At 40.3% G+C, this 17,274-nt stretch overlaps 1 protein-coding gene across 1 annotated transcript; it reads right to left on the reverse strand.

Moving 5' to 3' along the window:
- Positions 1-1,775: 1,775 nt before the first annotated feature.
- Positions 1,776-6,838, reverse strand: LOC148842730 (putative sulfate transporter 3.4). The gene is made up of 13 exons (XM_088958929.1): positions 5,727-6,838; positions 5,199-5,247; positions 4,879-5,086; positions 4,395-4,566; positions 4,215-4,280; positions 3,965-4,078; positions 3,693-3,809; positions 3,412-3,538; positions 2,994-3,280; positions 2,701-2,891; positions 2,412-2,497; positions 2,243-2,319; positions 1,776-2,160 (listed from the first exon to the last, which is right to left on the reverse strand). The coding sequence occupies exons 1-13, from the start codon at positions 6,054-6,056 to the stop codon at positions 2,017-2,019; spliced, it is 1,968 nt and encodes a 655-aa protein (XP_088815055.1). The 5' UTR covers positions 6,057-6,838; the 3' UTR covers positions 1,776-2,016.
- Between the last annotated feature and the right edge of the window lie 10,436 nt (positions 6,839-17,274).

Consider the following 17,274-nt stretch of genomic DNA (forward strand, 5'->3'; position numbering starts at 1 on the left):
TAGTTGACATCAACATGAGCCTAATGAAGCCTACAGGTAAATTCCTTCCAAGTTCCAAGGGTGACACCTACACTCAGTATCTGATGTAGAGACAACAAATTATCATTGCAATGACCTTGAATCCAATCCCTTTTATATTGAATTGAAGTTTATGAGAGAAAAAAAGCTCTATTCTTCATAAACTAGAAGAAGTTAGGGTCCTAATTCCAGTTGAGATAAAATGAATCTTCACTAGAAGTTCATCCCTGAACATAAGAAACCATTGTCCAACCACATTAAAATCTTGGCTTCTCTGTTTATGCACATTTTCATGGTTTTATTCTACTTTTATTTTTCAAAAGGGTGTTAAATTCTCAACCAAAGGAAGTTGGAGTAAGGCTTAGATAATCAAAGCTAATTAGGGTGAGGACCTAGAAATTGCAATTAAGGGGGGGATCAGGGTCAGATGTTGATTCACAGTCCCATTTTAGATACCACTAAAATTTCTGGCTCTGAGTATTGAGGTGCTCACCATGATAGCCTAAATTTGACATTGTAGCACATCAATTAGAAATTGCAGAATCACCAAAACCAGTAGACTTTTTGAGTAGGAAGTGGAGGAAATGTAATACTGGGTTCCTAAAGAAATGACTTATTTAATATCAAAACCGGAGTAGGAAAGAAAAGAATTATATTGCAAGAATTTTAATGGCTATGTGCACCAAAAGTGGGAGGAATGGAAAATAACACAGGAGAAAGAGAACTCAAAAAGTTGCAGAAAAAAATTAAATAAAATGGAAAAATTCTCCACCGGACCAAAGTTGCCAGATTCTCCATAATTTGCCCGTATACCACAAACTGATTTACCCCAACGGATTCTTGATTCACCATGAATTGATTCACAAAATTGAGCCGTAGAGGTAAAGAACTAGTAGAACTTTGTCACGATTAATTTATTAAGAAAACAAAGGAGGAAATAGATTTCCCTCCAAAGTTGATTGGTTAATAGTTTGACTTGGTTGGTTTTCTATAATTGATTCTTGATTCGTAGGTCGGCTGCTGAATCCCGGCACCAAAATTCGATTCTGCATTTGTTGCTAGGCTAAGCTTGACATTGATGCTTATAGATTTTTTCTTAGCCCACCTCCCCAAATTGGCTTCAGTATCTCGTGTATGAATTGGGTTGGACTTGTCTCAGCCTCAGATGGGCAAACACTAACACAAACACGTTCCAAACAAATACTGCAAACATAAACAATAAGGGCACGTGATTATATAGATTCTGGTCCAGATCCGAATTTGCAATTCCCTAGTCCCTATCAGAGGGTCAAATTCCAATACCTGACCCGTTTTTAGACAGTAGAAGAAACTCATGTGAGTTTGAAGTCCGCAGTTAGGACAAGCTTTTTGTGATGTAAGAGCCATCTATTTGGTTTCACCAATGTCAGTGGCATTGGATCGTAATTAGAACTCTGGTATTATAGGTAGGGCTGTTTATAATATTTAATTGTTTCTGTAATTCAAATTCAAATCAAATCAGAATTCTGAAGTGAAGTGCAGTATAAAAATCTATTTTTTTTCGATCCATAGGTAGCGCTGCTTATATGCCAAAGGGGGATGTGCCAATGATGTCGTGCTAAGCAACCGTTGACTTTGAATACACTGTTTCCGATCAACTTAGATATTAGACATGAGACTAACAAGGTGATAGGACGTGCTTATGCCCAACTAACATACAAAGGTTCCCTCTCGTGCACAGTGTGCTGTGCTAATCCAATGCACTGTACTGTTTCCCATTAGCAATAATATCATATTTGGTTGATGGCTAACAAGAAAAATTGTACCAGATTCAGTTTTTTTAGGGGAAATCGTTGCCTTCTATACCAAAAACTGCCCTAATTCTTTGACAATCTCTTCTTAGAAGAGCTTGGCCTACGCAGCTACACCAGCGACGTACAAGTGTTCCTTATTACAATGTTTTTCCTGCTATTTACTTATGTTACTATGGTGAGACAGTAAGCAATCCAAAGGATGAGCTCACGGCTGAGCCTTGAACAGCGACGAGATGTCCGAGATGGCTTCTCCAACTGTGAGGTAGAGCCCGTTCAATTTAAACGACTCCAAAATTCTGGAGCGGTGGAGCTTTTCCATCACTTCTCCAACAGGATTTACCAACACAAACTACAAACAGAAAACAGAGCCCATATCATTAGAAATTCAACAAATGCTCGTCGGAAATTCACCGGAGGTTTGGCCCTTTTACCTGAATCAATCGTTTCTCAAGTGTCTTCCGAAGTTCACGTATTGCCTCAATACCACTGGTGTCTATGGCTGTTACAGCTGAAAAAACAAAAACAGAGTAAACTTGTTGAGTTGATTGAATCCCGATTGAGCTCTTACTGGATCTATCATTTATGCTTTGCATAACGTACCGGACATGTCCAAGACGACGCATTTTAAGGGACTCTCGTTGCTTTCTCGAATCCTGTCTTCCTCCTCTCTGACCCATCTTAGTATCCTGCAAAAAAGTTAGATCGTTCTTTGAGATTTACATGTGCTGAGTAGGACCCATCAAACAAATGGATCCCACAAGACCCGTGGGTCCAAGATCAGTCTCAACGAATGATCATATGGTAGAGGTGTGACTGTGATCTGTGATGGTGAAGTTAAGACTTTTTGTTATGGTTTTAGCTGGAAAATACAAGAAGACAAAATACAAACCTTTCTTGGAGATAAGCGGAATTTGCGAAGTAGACTGGGGATTCAATGCCAAGTAGGAGGAACGAGGGAACCCTTGAAGCAACTTGGTAACGGCTGAGGTTTTGGAAAATTTGGGTCCCCGGAATGTTCCCTAAGACCACCGTGTTTGGCCTCGTCACATGCAATAGAATCTTGAACATTGAGACTCCGACCTGAAATTCCAGCCAAAAATGTCAGGACCCAATTCACCGGATATCTTACCATCATGATATCTGTGCATGAAGCTAGGGAAGAAAGAAAGAAGAGAAGCTTACAGCAATGGCAAGACCCATCTGAACGGAGAGGAAGAGAACACCAAAAAAAGCAGACATGCAGGCAAAGAAGTCGAGCTTGTCGACGCACCACAGCCGATAGGCAGCTCGGTAGTCAATTAGCCCAATCACGGCAGTTATGATGATCGCTCCCAAGATGACGTTGGGGGTATGAGTAAACAGTGGCATGAGGAACAGAAGGGTCACCAGCACGGTTGCCGCCATTACTATGTTGGAGACTGCCGTCTGTGCCCCGGCGTTGAAGTTGACGGCAGATCGAGAGAAGGATCCTAAACAATTCAGTAAATAAAAGGTTCAGTCTGGGAATTTGTAGGTGATTGCTAATTAAAGAAAGATCTCAAAGATGGTTTCGGTAAGGAAGAATATGAGTGAGTCATGTAGATGATCAGAGTCATCAGACCTGTGGTTACATAGCATGAAGCGCAAGAACCAGCCATGTTCATCAAACCAATTGCCATCATTTCTTTGTTTCCATCAACCTGATAATTTCTGAGAGAAGCAAATGTTCTTCCTACTGCAATTCCCTCCTGTAAAATATATGTATATAAAATGAATAATAGTAATAATAATAATAATAGATAAATTGGTAAATACTACTGTAGCTCCAAATTAGAAAAAGAAAAAAAGAAACAGAAGAAAAAAATATAAAAAAGATGGTGCGGCTGATTTTTAAAAACTCACAGTGAGAGACAAAATCCCAGTTATGATCCCTGTCTTGATGGCAAGGCCTAAGTAAGGGCCATGCAAATGTAACATATTTGCTGAAGGTGGGTTTATACCCTTTTGCAAGTGACCTATCTGTTAGGCAACGGAGGGACAAAAAAATCAGAAGCTATTGTATATTTATCTGAAACAACAATAATAGTTAACAGCAACAATATAAGAATAATATGGAATTATTGGAAAAAAAAGAAAGGAAAAAAAAAAACTAGAAGGGATTTGTATGTTCTTACTGTTGAAATGCCATGAATATGGGCTCTAAAGGCAAAGACTATAATGGTTGATAGAATAACAGATGCTAATGGAGCCGCTGCTGAAACCCAGAAAAGCTTTGGTTTCCTCGTGCTCTAGAAATCAGCCAAAAATTTTAAGAAAACAGCAGCTATGTTAAAAACAAAGGGACCTGTCACTAGTGAAAGTTGGATGAAAAGATAAAAAAAAAAACAATAAACTCAATAAAAAAATTATATAGGATACACTTACAATATGCCTTGTTGTCAGTAGAAAGGCCAAGAAGCTCAAGCCCATTATAATTGTTTGCCAAGACCACTGTAAACAAAAGTAGGAAGATAGATTCACCTCATCAGACATTTCTGTTTTCTTAATGCGATTGTATTATAGGACTCTATATTGTATTGTATACAATTAGAGCTTTTGCTTTACCTCGTTTGTGTGCTTAAAAACAGAGGACATAACAGGAATGATTTGCATCTTGCCAGTGAAGTGTACAATCCCAAGCAACCCTTTCAGCTGTTGTAGGGATACGATGATTGCTGCCCCAGCCATGAATCCAACCAGAGTTGCCTTAGAGAGAAAATCAATGATGAAACCTAACCTGCAAATGATCCATTTCAGTGAAGTGCGAGACAAGAAAAATAGAATGGGTATTCCCAAGAACTATATTTAATTTCATTTGTGCAATTTTAATCTTTCAAATTTGCTTCACTTATTGTTATTCTTATTACTATTTTTATTTTTGAGGAAAAGCTAGATAAGTGAAGCACCCAAACTATATTTTGGTTTGGTTCCAATATAGATGGAGAGACCGGGTCAGAGAAGTTGGGAAAGATGAAGTTGAAATTGAGAAGTGTACCAAATGAAAACACACATTAATGAGTTTCTTGCTAGAAGTTTGCAGTGTTCATACCTAAGTAATCCCAGAGACGCCTGAAATATACCAGCAAATAGTGTGGCAGTTAAAGCCAATTTTAGAAAGAGAATTGGCTCTTCAGTTTTGGAGATTGACTCTCCAAGCATTGAGCCCATGACCAGAGATGCTATTGAGACTGGGCCAACCGCAAGATGTCTGGAACTCCCAAGGACAGCATATATCAGAGGTGGCACAAAGCTTGAATCTGAACCCAATTAAGTTAATTTAAGAAATCAGAACCCGGGAGTGATTGTTCATAAGAGAAGGCAGTTGATTAAACAACAGGAATACAGAGTTGATTGTGGAACAGAACTCACAAAGACCAATTATAGGCGGCAAATTAGCAAGCTTTGCATAGCTAATTCCCTGCATTACAAGGAAGGCAAGAAACAATATTAGATTACCAAGAATAATTGCTATTTTTTACTTTGTTTTCTCCTGAAACATTGCAATAGTTCCATCAAAGTTGGCATTGTTTGTGGCAGTGTAAGGTGTTTATGATGACTCTTTCTTAAATTCATTTCTGAAGGCCCCAATTAAATTACAAAATAACTTCTTTACTTTATAGCATAAACAACACAGAGTTATGAAGAAGATTAAGTACAGAGTTCAATTTCAACATAAGAAGCAGAATTCAGACAATACCTTTCTATTGACCTATTTATTGATAAGCGACAAGAAACACGTTAACGTTAAGAAAAAAAAAAAAAAACTCTATTAAAGCAAGAATTGGAACTTGAGGAAATTTTTGTTTATGTATGAGAATCAAACTTAAGCATTTTCTTCTCACTAGATATCAGGCCATTGATAAAGGAACTTAAAAGAAGAGAGAATGCTTTTCTTACCTGCGGAATTGCCAAACTTGCAATGGTGAGCCCAGAGATAATGTCGGATTTCAGAAGCTTGAGATTGTAGTTAGGACCCCATTGGAATATAGGGAAGAAATATTGAAGACCCAAAACCAGTTTGGTAAATGGTGATTGGTTTTTGAATCTGTGAAGAGGGTCATCTGGGAAGAAAATTTCAGAGAGCCTGTGTTTGAGTACTTGAAAAACAGTTTGCTTGGGTGGTAAACACACTCTATGGACATCCATGGATGTTAAAGAGTCTGTTGTTGTGATTCTCAGGGCGGTTTCATTGCATGCCGCTTCCACTCTGTTCGAGTTTAGACCCATCTCTGCAACTGCAAATCAACCACAAGAAACGTTGAAGAAACAACGAAACATGGTTCAAATTTATAGGCGAGAGAAGCGAGCGAGCGAGCGAGCGCGCGGGCGAGAGAGAATAAGATGAAAACAGTTGTCGTCAACTTATCGTGAAAGGAGAAATTGAATTTAACTATGATATAGAAAGCGACAAAACCAGATTTAGGTGGGACCAGAAAAACACTATGTGATTCCCTACAGTAGCGATTTGTAAACGACATCCACTTTGATGCAGAGGCTTCGGAACGTCTGCGTTTGAACTCGTTGGAAAACCCTGGCGATTCTACAATGAACCGAGACTGGTCGAGAGTAGTTCATCAACGATTTTTGTCTCTTGAATCCACCCGGAACATACAGATTTCTCGCTGCATGAGCATGACCGATCAGACACGGCGGTTCCCCTCCGGAAACTTACTGCATTTGGATACTGAAGTTGGTTCAAGCGTGGAGCGAGAGAGATGAGAAGATCGACTAGATTGGATCTTCTAAGCGTCGGAGATTCAGGGGCCTGCATCAGAGCAACAGAGACACAAAGAATATTTCGAAGAAGAGAAACGACAAGCCCAATAAGCCTGAGATATCGAAACCCAATGCCGCCTCCGGTGACTTCAATCGCCGATCCAATCCCAGTCAATCCATGCCCGAAAGGTGTTTGTTTCATTTCGTTCTCTTTTACGATCCCCAGTTTAATTGAATGCTCGTCTCGTGTTTGATTAATCTGTGATCTGCTTCTGGTTTTAATTTTTTCATATATTTCTTGGATCGGCAACGTTGCCTTTAATGATGCCGATCGAACGTGATAAGCCTGAGATTCGATTAAGCACCTGAGAGGAGTTTGCGGGGGTGGAGTTGTGGACAGAGAAGCTTAGCCCGCTAGGCCGCTAGGCCCGCTACCCATGTTCGACGTGGCGCAATTTAGCGTGGACTCGACGAGATTTTCTGACGCGTTCAATTGCTGACTATCGGAAGTATCTGCAGGTTGCACAATAATGGGTCCATATTTTGGAAGGTTTTCTTGTCGGGAGTTGATTCAATCGAGTCATAAATCTTAAAAAGTATCTGATTAGTCAACTTTATTTTCTTCCGGGTGTCAATGGACCGGTTTTGAGTTGAATTGGACCAGTCTAGATTTAATGGTTTAAAGCAACGTTTTTAAAACCGACGCAGACAATGAACCAGTCACGTCCAGTTCTCGGGTCAAATGGTCTGGCTGTTTGAACCGAATGGTCGGCCCATTCTGACAAAAAAATTAAAAATAAAAAGGTCAAAATCGTGAAACGGTTTAAATGGTCCAACTGTCTAGGTCAACAGTTTGTTGACTAAATCAATGTTTTTTTTTGAAAAAAAATCAGTTTTAGGGAAAAACTGAATCGATCATTGAACAGTTCCCAATTTTATGGTCCAACCATCTGGTCCGATCCGATTTTGAAAATCATGGTTTAAAGTATTCATTGGATTAGAATGGACCTGATTCATCCGTAATAGATTTATATTAGATTAGGTCAGATTGGATTGGAATCAATCTAAATTAAAACCAGCTTAAACAAATTGGATCAGCCCAAAATGGTCCAAAGTATTTATCGGATTGAATTGGACCCAATTAATCTATAATAGAAACCACTTTTCAAAACCAGACTGGATCGAAAAAACCGGGAACTGGTTACCTGACCGGTTTCGCTTTCCTCCAAAACCATTGATTTTGGTCAGCAAATCACTGAATCAACCTTGTTAATCGTTTGAACAGTTCAAACCGTTCGAACGGTTTTGACCATTTTCTAATTTTATTATTATTTTTTATTTTTTTTGTCAGAACGGACCGATCGTTCGAATTGGTAACCAGACCCCTGACCGATTTGATAACCGGTTCGTTTTTAAAAACCATGATAGAAACACGTTTTTTTAATATCGATGAAGGGCGATTTGGCCCGACCTAGTAATAGGGGGACACGTGGACACAACCTGACTAATAGATGGCAGCTCAACCTGACATACCATGACCGCAACAGATTGAACTCAGATAATCAAACCACCTCGGCATGGGTCACCTCGAGACGAGGTCACCTAGGTACAAGGTCGCATCAGGACCACCTCGGTCCCACTGCACTTCAGGGTTCACCCCAGTTCGGGACTGAAGAGCATCAGTTCGGGGATATTGACTCAGACCACTACTTGATGACCTCGGAAACATCGCCATCAGATTTCAATTCTTACAAGATCACGCCTCGTAACGACAAGCCTTATCTTCCTCCCCACCCAGTTCGGGTGGAATAAATAAGCCTTACCAGTTGGTAACGTTATCCCCCAATTAACGCGGAAACGGATCTCGTCGTAACGAGGATCCCAGAACTACTCCGCGAAACTCGTGAGGACTTCACTATTTAAAGGCTCCAACCTCGAGGGCACAAGGGACGCGTGATTTCTTTGCTTTCTAGCTCTCCTACATCCTTAAGCTATTTCAGCTTGCTACCAGTTTGTTGACTTAAGATCAGAGCGACCTCACCAGGCTAGCAACCCCGGGTTCTCTGATCCTTCTCTTGCATATCAACTTAGTATGTCGTCTGCCTAGAAGCCAAATCACCTCCAGTAGGAAGCAGCTTGATCGTGCAACATCAAATATAATATATTTTTGAAATCATATTAGAACCATGAAATAATAAAATATTTAAAGGGTATCATAATATTCAGCCATTAAGAAGCTAACAACCTCCGGAAGATAAAAGCCGAAGTCATTAAGTTCAGCCACTTCAGCTGGCACCAAACGACCCCCAAGACCTTTATTCAAAAAAGGAGAATTTTTGACCTTTCAAAAAGAGTGAAAATTCAGAGCACCCATTTTCTGACTTGCTATTGGGTAAGTGGGCGAACCAGTTCAGACCATTTTAGTGAGGCTGGCGGCAAGCTTTTGATCAGTGGGTTGGGCACTTGTACTCCAGATTGGTCAAAAAGATCGTAGTCATCCAATCCGTTGACCATTCCATAGAAATTTGGTAGATTGATTTTTTCATTGATAATTTAATCATCAAATTTACTAGTATATTTTATGGTTTCAAAGAACGATCCGAAAATGTAACTATTTTGACCATTGATTTCTGGGTCAATAGTTCGACCATTCAATTCGAATGGATGGCTCATTTTAATAAAAATAAATAAAAAATAAAAAAATGGTTAAAACTATTGAACGGGTTAGTAAATTGATTGCCCAGATTAATAGGTTGAGATTAATAGGTTGTTGACTTTTCAATGGTTTTTGGCTAGGAATTGGGTTTGGGGTAAAACAGAACTGGTTGTTTAGATGATTCCTAGGCCAAGTCTGACTATCCGGGTCAACGACGGTTCAAAAATCATGCTATGTTTTTATTGATTCTTTTCGATTTTTGGCTTTTAAGAATATAGTATATTAAATTCTATCTTTATTAGTACATTAAATTAATAATTGATTCTTTCAATGAATTCACCCTATTTTACCATAAAAAGAAGGGGTTTTTATAGTTCAATCCACCCCTAAGGTGGAGTTAAAATTTGAAATGTGATTTATAGGGAGGAGCTACTACTAGGAGGGGACTGCAATTCAGATTTCTGATGTAGATTTCAGTCCACTTATTCCTAAAAAGAATCACATTTAATGTGAAAACCTTCTCTCTATTCTAAATCTCACTTTTTAAATACTTCTTGTGGTGGATAATTAAATTCTGTATATAAGCTTTTAAAAATTTTGGACCATTACTTTAAATCCTAGGTTGGCAACTCTGAGAATGCATGTTCAAGCTTGTGGTGGATAATTAAATTCTGTATATAAGCTTTTAAAAATTTTGGACCATTACTTTAAATCCTAGGTTGGCAACTCTAAGAATGCATGTTCAAGCATGTTACGTCCTCTTCTGTAATCTTCTGTAATCTTTTTTCTTCCCTTTATTAGGGGTGTCAATTTTACTGGATTTAGTCCAATCCAATTCAACTTAATGTGGATCTATTATAAATGGATCTGGTCTAATCCAATCTAATAAATATTATGGATTATTTTGGGTTAATTCAATTTGTTTAAATTCGTTTTGGTTTAGATTGATTTTAATTTAAACCTGGTCTATTAACACCTATATACATATCTTATATCAATAGATTAAATATTGACTTAATCCAATTCAATATATCTATTAGTCTAAATTGATTTTGGATTGGACTCCAAATCCATTGACACACTTACCCTGTACACCATACATAATTTAGCGCTCCCAATACCCCCAAATAGCTTGTACCAACATTTTTTAATATAAAACTAATGCCCCGTTTGATTTGTGGGAATAAGAGTCTAGAATCGGAATCGAAATGGATTATTCCGATTCCAACTGCTTAATTGGGTGGAATCGAAAACCCATTCTCATTCCTGTTGGAATGGCATTTCCCCATTTGAGGGAATGGCCATTCCCAACCCCTCATTTGGAAATGAAATCCTATTCCTGCTGATTTTAATTCTTATTCTTATTCATATCTGAACCAAATGGGGAATGAACTATTCCGATTTCAACTCCGAAAGATTTCGATTCCGATTCAAAAACTCCAAACCAAACGAACCCTAAAATTCAACCCAATACATCAGCCAAATAGGTTGTATAAAAGACCCTCCACATGTCTTGCACACACAGGGCTCCAGCAAGTATACAATTGATGGTACGGAAGGACAATGCTTTTCCTTTTTCTTTTCAATTTTAAGGAATCAAATATGGCTATGTCTATCTGCACTTAACCCTAATGATGAGAACTGTGTATGTGATATCATATTGAGAGGATCAAGAGTGGAGGCAGCTTTAATTCAAAAATAAAATATCACAAGAGATAGGGGTGACTTGCAAAATTAAAATCTTCCCATGCAAATTGGAAATATTGCATGAGATATGAGAAGTGAAACGGAAATAAACTGTTTAATAATGTCGATCCAGATCAATCCCCGTTGGAATTTCTCCAACAAAATACATTCTAACACCCTATCAATAACATCTAATATCATACATCTCACTATGAGGTTGGGATCCGTCATGTATGAATTTGGAAGAATGATCCAAACTTAGTTCTATTTTAAAATCGTTAAATCAAAATTTTTAATTATAAATTTGAATGTATTTCCCTCTAAATCTACTATATATGTATTTCATAATACATCCCAACCATATATTAAAAGCTATCTTACTACGTGTACGTGGGATCCGTGTAGAGGACTCTCGAATCATTGGTGTAACCCCAGTTTGTTTTTTACGCCCCACCTTGAATTAAATGACGTAACGTAGCAATGGGGCCACAGGAATAATCTAAGGTCACACTTAGATTATTCACGATTTTGGCCCCGCGCTAAATCAATGACGTAGCAAAAGTAAACTGATCTCTTCAACCCGGAGAGAAATTGATGGATTTATCCAAACATGTGGCCCATAAGTTTTATCAAAAAGGTGAAGTTTGTTCAAAATTTGTAATTTTCTTTTTTATCTCTAATCCACTTTCTCTCTCGCGTATTAGTGATACCAGTTCATGAATTTAACATCAAGCAACGTTCGAGGAAGCTGACGAAGGCTCCGTTTGTTTAAATGTAATTAAATAGGCAGAATACAGTTGTCACTACAAAAGGGAAAAATAATAACAGATAAAATATGTTGGTCTGAAGAGTATTATGAAGAAACAAATGCACAAGAGCTCTATGTGTTTACACCCCAAGCATTTGAATTTGCTCATGGTACAACAACATTTAAAGCTATTTAAAGCTTGAGTATGTTTTTAAATCTTAGGATTTTTCTTTTAGGGTTTTGTCTTTTTTTTTTTATTATTTTTTTTTTCCATGTAAGTGACACCATCTCCAAGATGGATAAGCAATCTTTTCACGTGGGGGGAAGTTGTCAACATTTCAATAAGATACAATTGCCCCTTTTAATAATAGTTTTTTTATGGATAAAACAAGTCATTGTATTATTTACTTTATGAAATAAAAGAATATGAATAAGTAACTTCCCAAGAGAATAAGACCTTAGAATCATGTTTTAGTCTTGTCGATGACTTTTTTTATTTTAATTTCTTTCCTTCTAATATATTTTCAAGGTTCAAGCCAATTTTATAGGTTTTGGATCCTATTCCTTCAGTCTCACAGAGCTCTTTAGACCTAAGGATTAAAACATCAATATACAACAATATTTTATAATAATGAATAAAAGGTCTAAGACCCTTCAAAGTTTTTAAATCATTTGTGTATTAGTATATTCAAGTATATCTAATTATATCCGAATAGGTCGATACCAATACAATATACTTGATACAAGACAGCTTACACCATGTGCACAATACATTGCAACCACACATCGGGAACATCTCATGTACTTGTCAGTCATAGGGAAATGTTCTCAAATGCATGAATGCAATATGCCATGCAGTTGGTGTGAGAAATACCCTATGATGAACAGATTCGAATTCAATTCTGTAATCTGTAAAATAGCAACATCTATATATATATATATATATAGGTAAAGAAAGACAGAAAGTGCAAAGCTTCAAGATCGGGTTGTCTTGTTCGAGTGATCTATATCGATTTTGGTTGATTTTTTGAGATATACATGATGAAGGGTGATTTGGCCTGACCTAGTAAAGAGGGGCACGTGGACACGACCTGACCAAGAGATGACAACTCAGCCTAACATGATCAGTCCGCAATAGATCGAGCTCGGATATTCAACCACCTTGGGACAAGGTTACCTCGGGACGAGATCACCTCGGTACTAGATCGTAACAGGATCACTTCGATCCCAGACACTTCAGCATTCAACCCAGTTCGGAACTTAAAGGCATAAGCTCGGGGATACCAACAGACTACTACGTGGTGACCCCGAAAATATCTCCAACGGATTCCGAACTTCATGGGACCACACTGCGTAATAACTAGCATTATCTCCTCCCCACCCAATTCGAGCGGAATTGATAAGCCTTATCAGTCAACAGCGTTATCCTCCAATTAAAGCGGAAACGGATCTCATTGTGACGAAGATCCCATAACCGATCCACAAAACCCGCAGGGACTCAACTATATAAAGGCTCCACCCCCAATGGCTCAAGGTACGCATGGTTTCTTTGCTCTCTAGCTCTCAATATTCTCAGCAATTTTCATCTCGCAACAAGTTTACTAACTTAAGCATCAAAGCGACCTCGCCGAGTTAGCCACCCCAAGTTCTCTGATCCTCCTTTTGCAGATCAACCTAGTACGTCGTCCAATTGGAAGCCAGATCACCTCCAGTAGGGAGCATCTAGATCGCGCTACATCATTGGGCGTCGTTTGTGGGAAACACTACAGAAAGCCTTTTCCACTATCAACAATTCAGAAATTCGTGGCATCATCCAGCAACACCGAACAAAACACTGAAATGAACACCTCCGGGGGCAGCCTCAATTCCCGTCCATCTGCATCGATGAGTTCACCATACTGCTTACTGCGGCTGGGGTCCCAACGCTGACCATGCCCCAAGCGACTACACAAGTAAACGCACCACTCCCTCCTATAGTTGGTGCGACCTTCGCTGAACCATCTGTGGTTCCCCCTAGAGTCGAGCAATCCCAATTTGATGACCTGGTACACTACATGTGGGCCATTCAGGTCCAAATGCAACAGGTTCAGCAGTTCCAGCATTATCAACAATAAGTCCTCCACCAGTTCTACTAGCAACAATATCAGTGACAATTCCCTCCACTGTAGCAAAATTAACAGCCGGTTCCACCTCGGCACCCTGTAGTACTACAGAATCAACCTCGTCTACAAAACACCCGCTCTCCCCGCTAAGGCGAGACTTCCTAGGTTCCACTTCCTCTTGGGAGCTAGGTCTCACCCCGCGGTAGGAGGGACGGACAAGTCACTCCATCCGCTTCACAGGGCAATGTTAGAAGCAGATCAGGAGATACTCAGCCCGCCAGGTCTATTTTACCTCGGCCTTCGCATCAAGAAGGTTCGCTCATAGGTAACTGGTTTGGGGTTCTGGCCACGAACTCAAGGTGAGGCCCTTCCATCTATGGCAGTCAGCCTCAGCATCCAGAGCCACCCCATGACAAAATAGTACTCGACCACACAGAGGTCAGCAACACTAATGTGGAGCTGCTGAAGAAGCAGCAGTGAAGACGTCGCAAAGCACACCGAATTGCAGCTCAGAATAGCTAGCTCGCCAGGCCGAGCTAGCCAGAGCAAGTAAAAGGTAAAGTGGAGGTGAGCTCAACAGCAGCAAAGACAGTTCCTCTCCTCTCTGGGTCGTCCCCTCTCTCTTCCAAGCTCTTGGCGACCCCGATGCCGAAGGACTTCAAAATGCCTCCTCTCGACAAGTATGATGGATCATTTGATCCAAATGACCATGTAGATTCCTTTCAGTCCCATATGCACCTAGTTGGGGCTGACGAGTCCTGCATGTGCGTGACTTTCTCCACCACATTCAAAGGAGTAGCTCGCACATGGTACCGATACCTCGCACCAGAAACAATTAGAAGTTGGGTGTAGTTCGTAGAGTATTTCACCTCGCACTTCATCACCAACAAGAAGTGCTCGAGGTCCCAAGAAAGCCTCATCAACGTAGTTCAACGAGAAGGGGAGTCCATTAGAAGCTATATCAAACGCTTCAATGACACCTGCCTACAGATCCCCGATCTAGATCTAGCAATGAGACTCACGACAGCGAAGAAGGGTATAACCCACAAGGAGTTCAAGTGGCATGTGGTGGCCAACAAGCCAAAAGACATCACCGAATTCCTCAAGCTCGTCGATCAGTTCATCGAGATTGAGGAAGAGATGAATCAGAGGACTGAAAATCCAAAAAAGAGAAAAAGGGAAGGTGACAACACAAGCAATGACAGGAACAAGAGAAGAAAGAGTAAGTCCCCGACCAGGGGAGGAAACAAGTCTAGGAGTTGATCTCCCTCGCAATCTCGCAAGTCGGGTCATTGTTTCAGAACTCCGCCTGTCGAAAGGATGAACTACAAGCCCCTCAACGCGAAGCGAGGAGAGATCCTGATGGCGATCAAAGACTCCTCCTACATGAAGTGGCCACCTCAATTGAGGGGAGATCCCACCACCAGAAACAGAAATGTCTGTTGTCGCTTCCACAAAGACCATGGACATAGTACAGAGAATTGCAAGAACCTCCGCGACAAGATCGAGGAGCTCATCTGTCGTGGATATCTAAAAAACTTTATCCAAAGAGAAGACAGGAACCAAGCAAATCAGCAGGGGCCAAAGAAGAAACGCCTCTGAGTCCAGCAACAGACAGAGTGAGCAGCCACCACGGTAGTTACCCGAAGAAAGGCCAGTCCGCAGAGTAATCAACATGATTGTTGACGGGTCCATCATTGTGGGCTACACCTCGGCAGTAGGTCGAGCTTCAATTCGCGAACTAGAAAATGAAGAGCAGAACCTGCCGAAGCGACCCAGACTCGAATATCCCATCTACTTTACGAAAGATGATGCGCACGGGATCCAATATCCTCATAATGATGCTTTGGTGATAAAGCTGATGATAAATGATTTCGAAGTCAAGTGCGTCCTAGTAGACTCAGATAGTTCGATAGATATTTTGTTCAAAGATGCCTTTGACAAGTTGTAGCTCCAACCAAGTGATATAAATCCAACAGATACTCCCCTGGTAGGCTTCAGTGGCAAGGAGGTCAGACCACTAAGGCGAGTCTCAATACCTGTAGAGGTTGGCACATGGCCTAATATTGTAAGGTTTGAGCATACATTTTTAGTGGTTGCAACTCCCTCCCCGTACATTGCCATAGTAGGTCGGCCCATTATGCACGCAGACATGCGGTAGTGTCCACCTACTACTTGGCAATGAAGTTCCCTACAGACTATAAAGTAGGGTTGGTGCAAGGCGACTAGCTCGAATGTCGCAAATGCTACGTTGCCGCCCTCAAGAGGATATCTAAGCTAGCAAATGACATCGAGCTCGAGCGACCTACGAAGTATGCTGAGGAGCGAGCTACACCGATAGAAGAGACAGTTCACATCTCAGTCTCAACAGACGATCCAGCTAAGGCCCTCCAGATCGGCGCTTCGATCGAGGAACCACTCTACTCTTAGCTGGTAATTTTTTTACTTAAAAATTTAGATGTATTTGCATGGTCCGCGACAGAAATGCCCAGCATAGATTCTAAAATCCTAACTCACAAATTAAATATTGATACTTTAGTCAGGCCCGTTAGATAGAAAAAATGCAACCTCGCCCTAGAGCGCTGGAGGATAGTCAACGAGGAGGTCGGGAAGCTCCTAGTGGCAGACTTTATCAGAGAGGTCCATTACTCGAGCTGAGTAGCTAACCCAATTCTGGTAAAAAAGGCCAACGGTAAATGGTGCATGTGCGTCGACTATACCGATCTAAACATAGCCTCCCCAAAGTACTACTTCCCGCTGCCCAAGATCGACCGCCTAGTGAATGCGACATCAGGGCATGAGTTACTGAGCTTTTTGGATGCATATTCGAGCTACAACCAGATCAAAATGGACCTCGCTGACGAAGAAAAAACGGCCTTTGTGACCGAGCTTGGACTATATTGTTATATGGTTATGCCTTTCGGACTAAAAAATGCCAGGGCAACCTTTCAAAGACTTGTAAATAGAATTTTTGAGTTGTTAATCGGTAACAAGGTTGAACGTTATGTAGATGATATGGTCGTTAAGACCCAATTTTCAAAATTTTTATTGAATGATTTGCAAAATGTCTTCAAAATTTTATGAAAATATAACATGAAATTAAATCCCAACAAATGCATTTTTGGCGTCACTTCGGGTAAATTCTTGGGCTACATAGTCAACTGACGTGGCATCGGAGCCAATCCAGAAAAGATTAAAGCCATCTTAGATATGAGACCACCTCACAAACTAAAGGAGGTTCAGAGACTGAACGACATGATAGCCGCTCTGAGCCGTTTCATGTCTAAGTTGGCAGATCACTACCTGCCTTTCTTTAAGGCCATAAAGAAAAACAAGGACTTCGAGTGGACCGCGGAGTGTCAGCTCGCCTTCGATGAGCTAAAAAAGTACCTGGCTAGTATTTCTGTTCTGACCCAACCCGAGGAGGGAGATATTTTAAAGCTGTACCTCTCTGCAAGTGACGAGGTAGTCAGCTCGGTACTAATAAAAGAGGTAGATCGGGTCCAACGACCCATCTAATATGTAATGTTTTGTCCC

The sequence above is a fragment of the Nelumbo lutea genome, chromosome 8 (genome assembly GCF_056320005.1).
Source record: "Nelumbo lutea isolate HS-2025 chromosome 8, American lotus-T2T, whole genome shotgun sequence".
In the NCBI taxonomy this organism is placed as follows: Eukaryota; Viridiplantae; Streptophyta; class Magnoliopsida; order Proteales; family Nelumbonaceae; genus Nelumbo; species Nelumbo lutea.

Excerpts from the sequence above, each read along its gene's own strand:
- LOC148842730 (XM_088958929.1), bottom strand. The coding sequence starts at position 6,056 with ATGGGTCTAAACTCGAACAGAGTGGAAGCGGCATGCAATGAAACCGCC. Across the intron at positions 5,248-5,726 it reads CAAGTTTGGCAATTCCGCAG|GGAATTAGCTATGCAAAGCT; the intron begins GTAAGAAAAGCA and ends CTTGTAATGCAG. Across the intron at positions 5,087-5,198 it reads GCCGCCTATAATTGGTCTTT|ATTCAAGCTTTGTGCCACCT; the intron begins GTGAGTTCTGTT and ends AATTGGGTTCAG.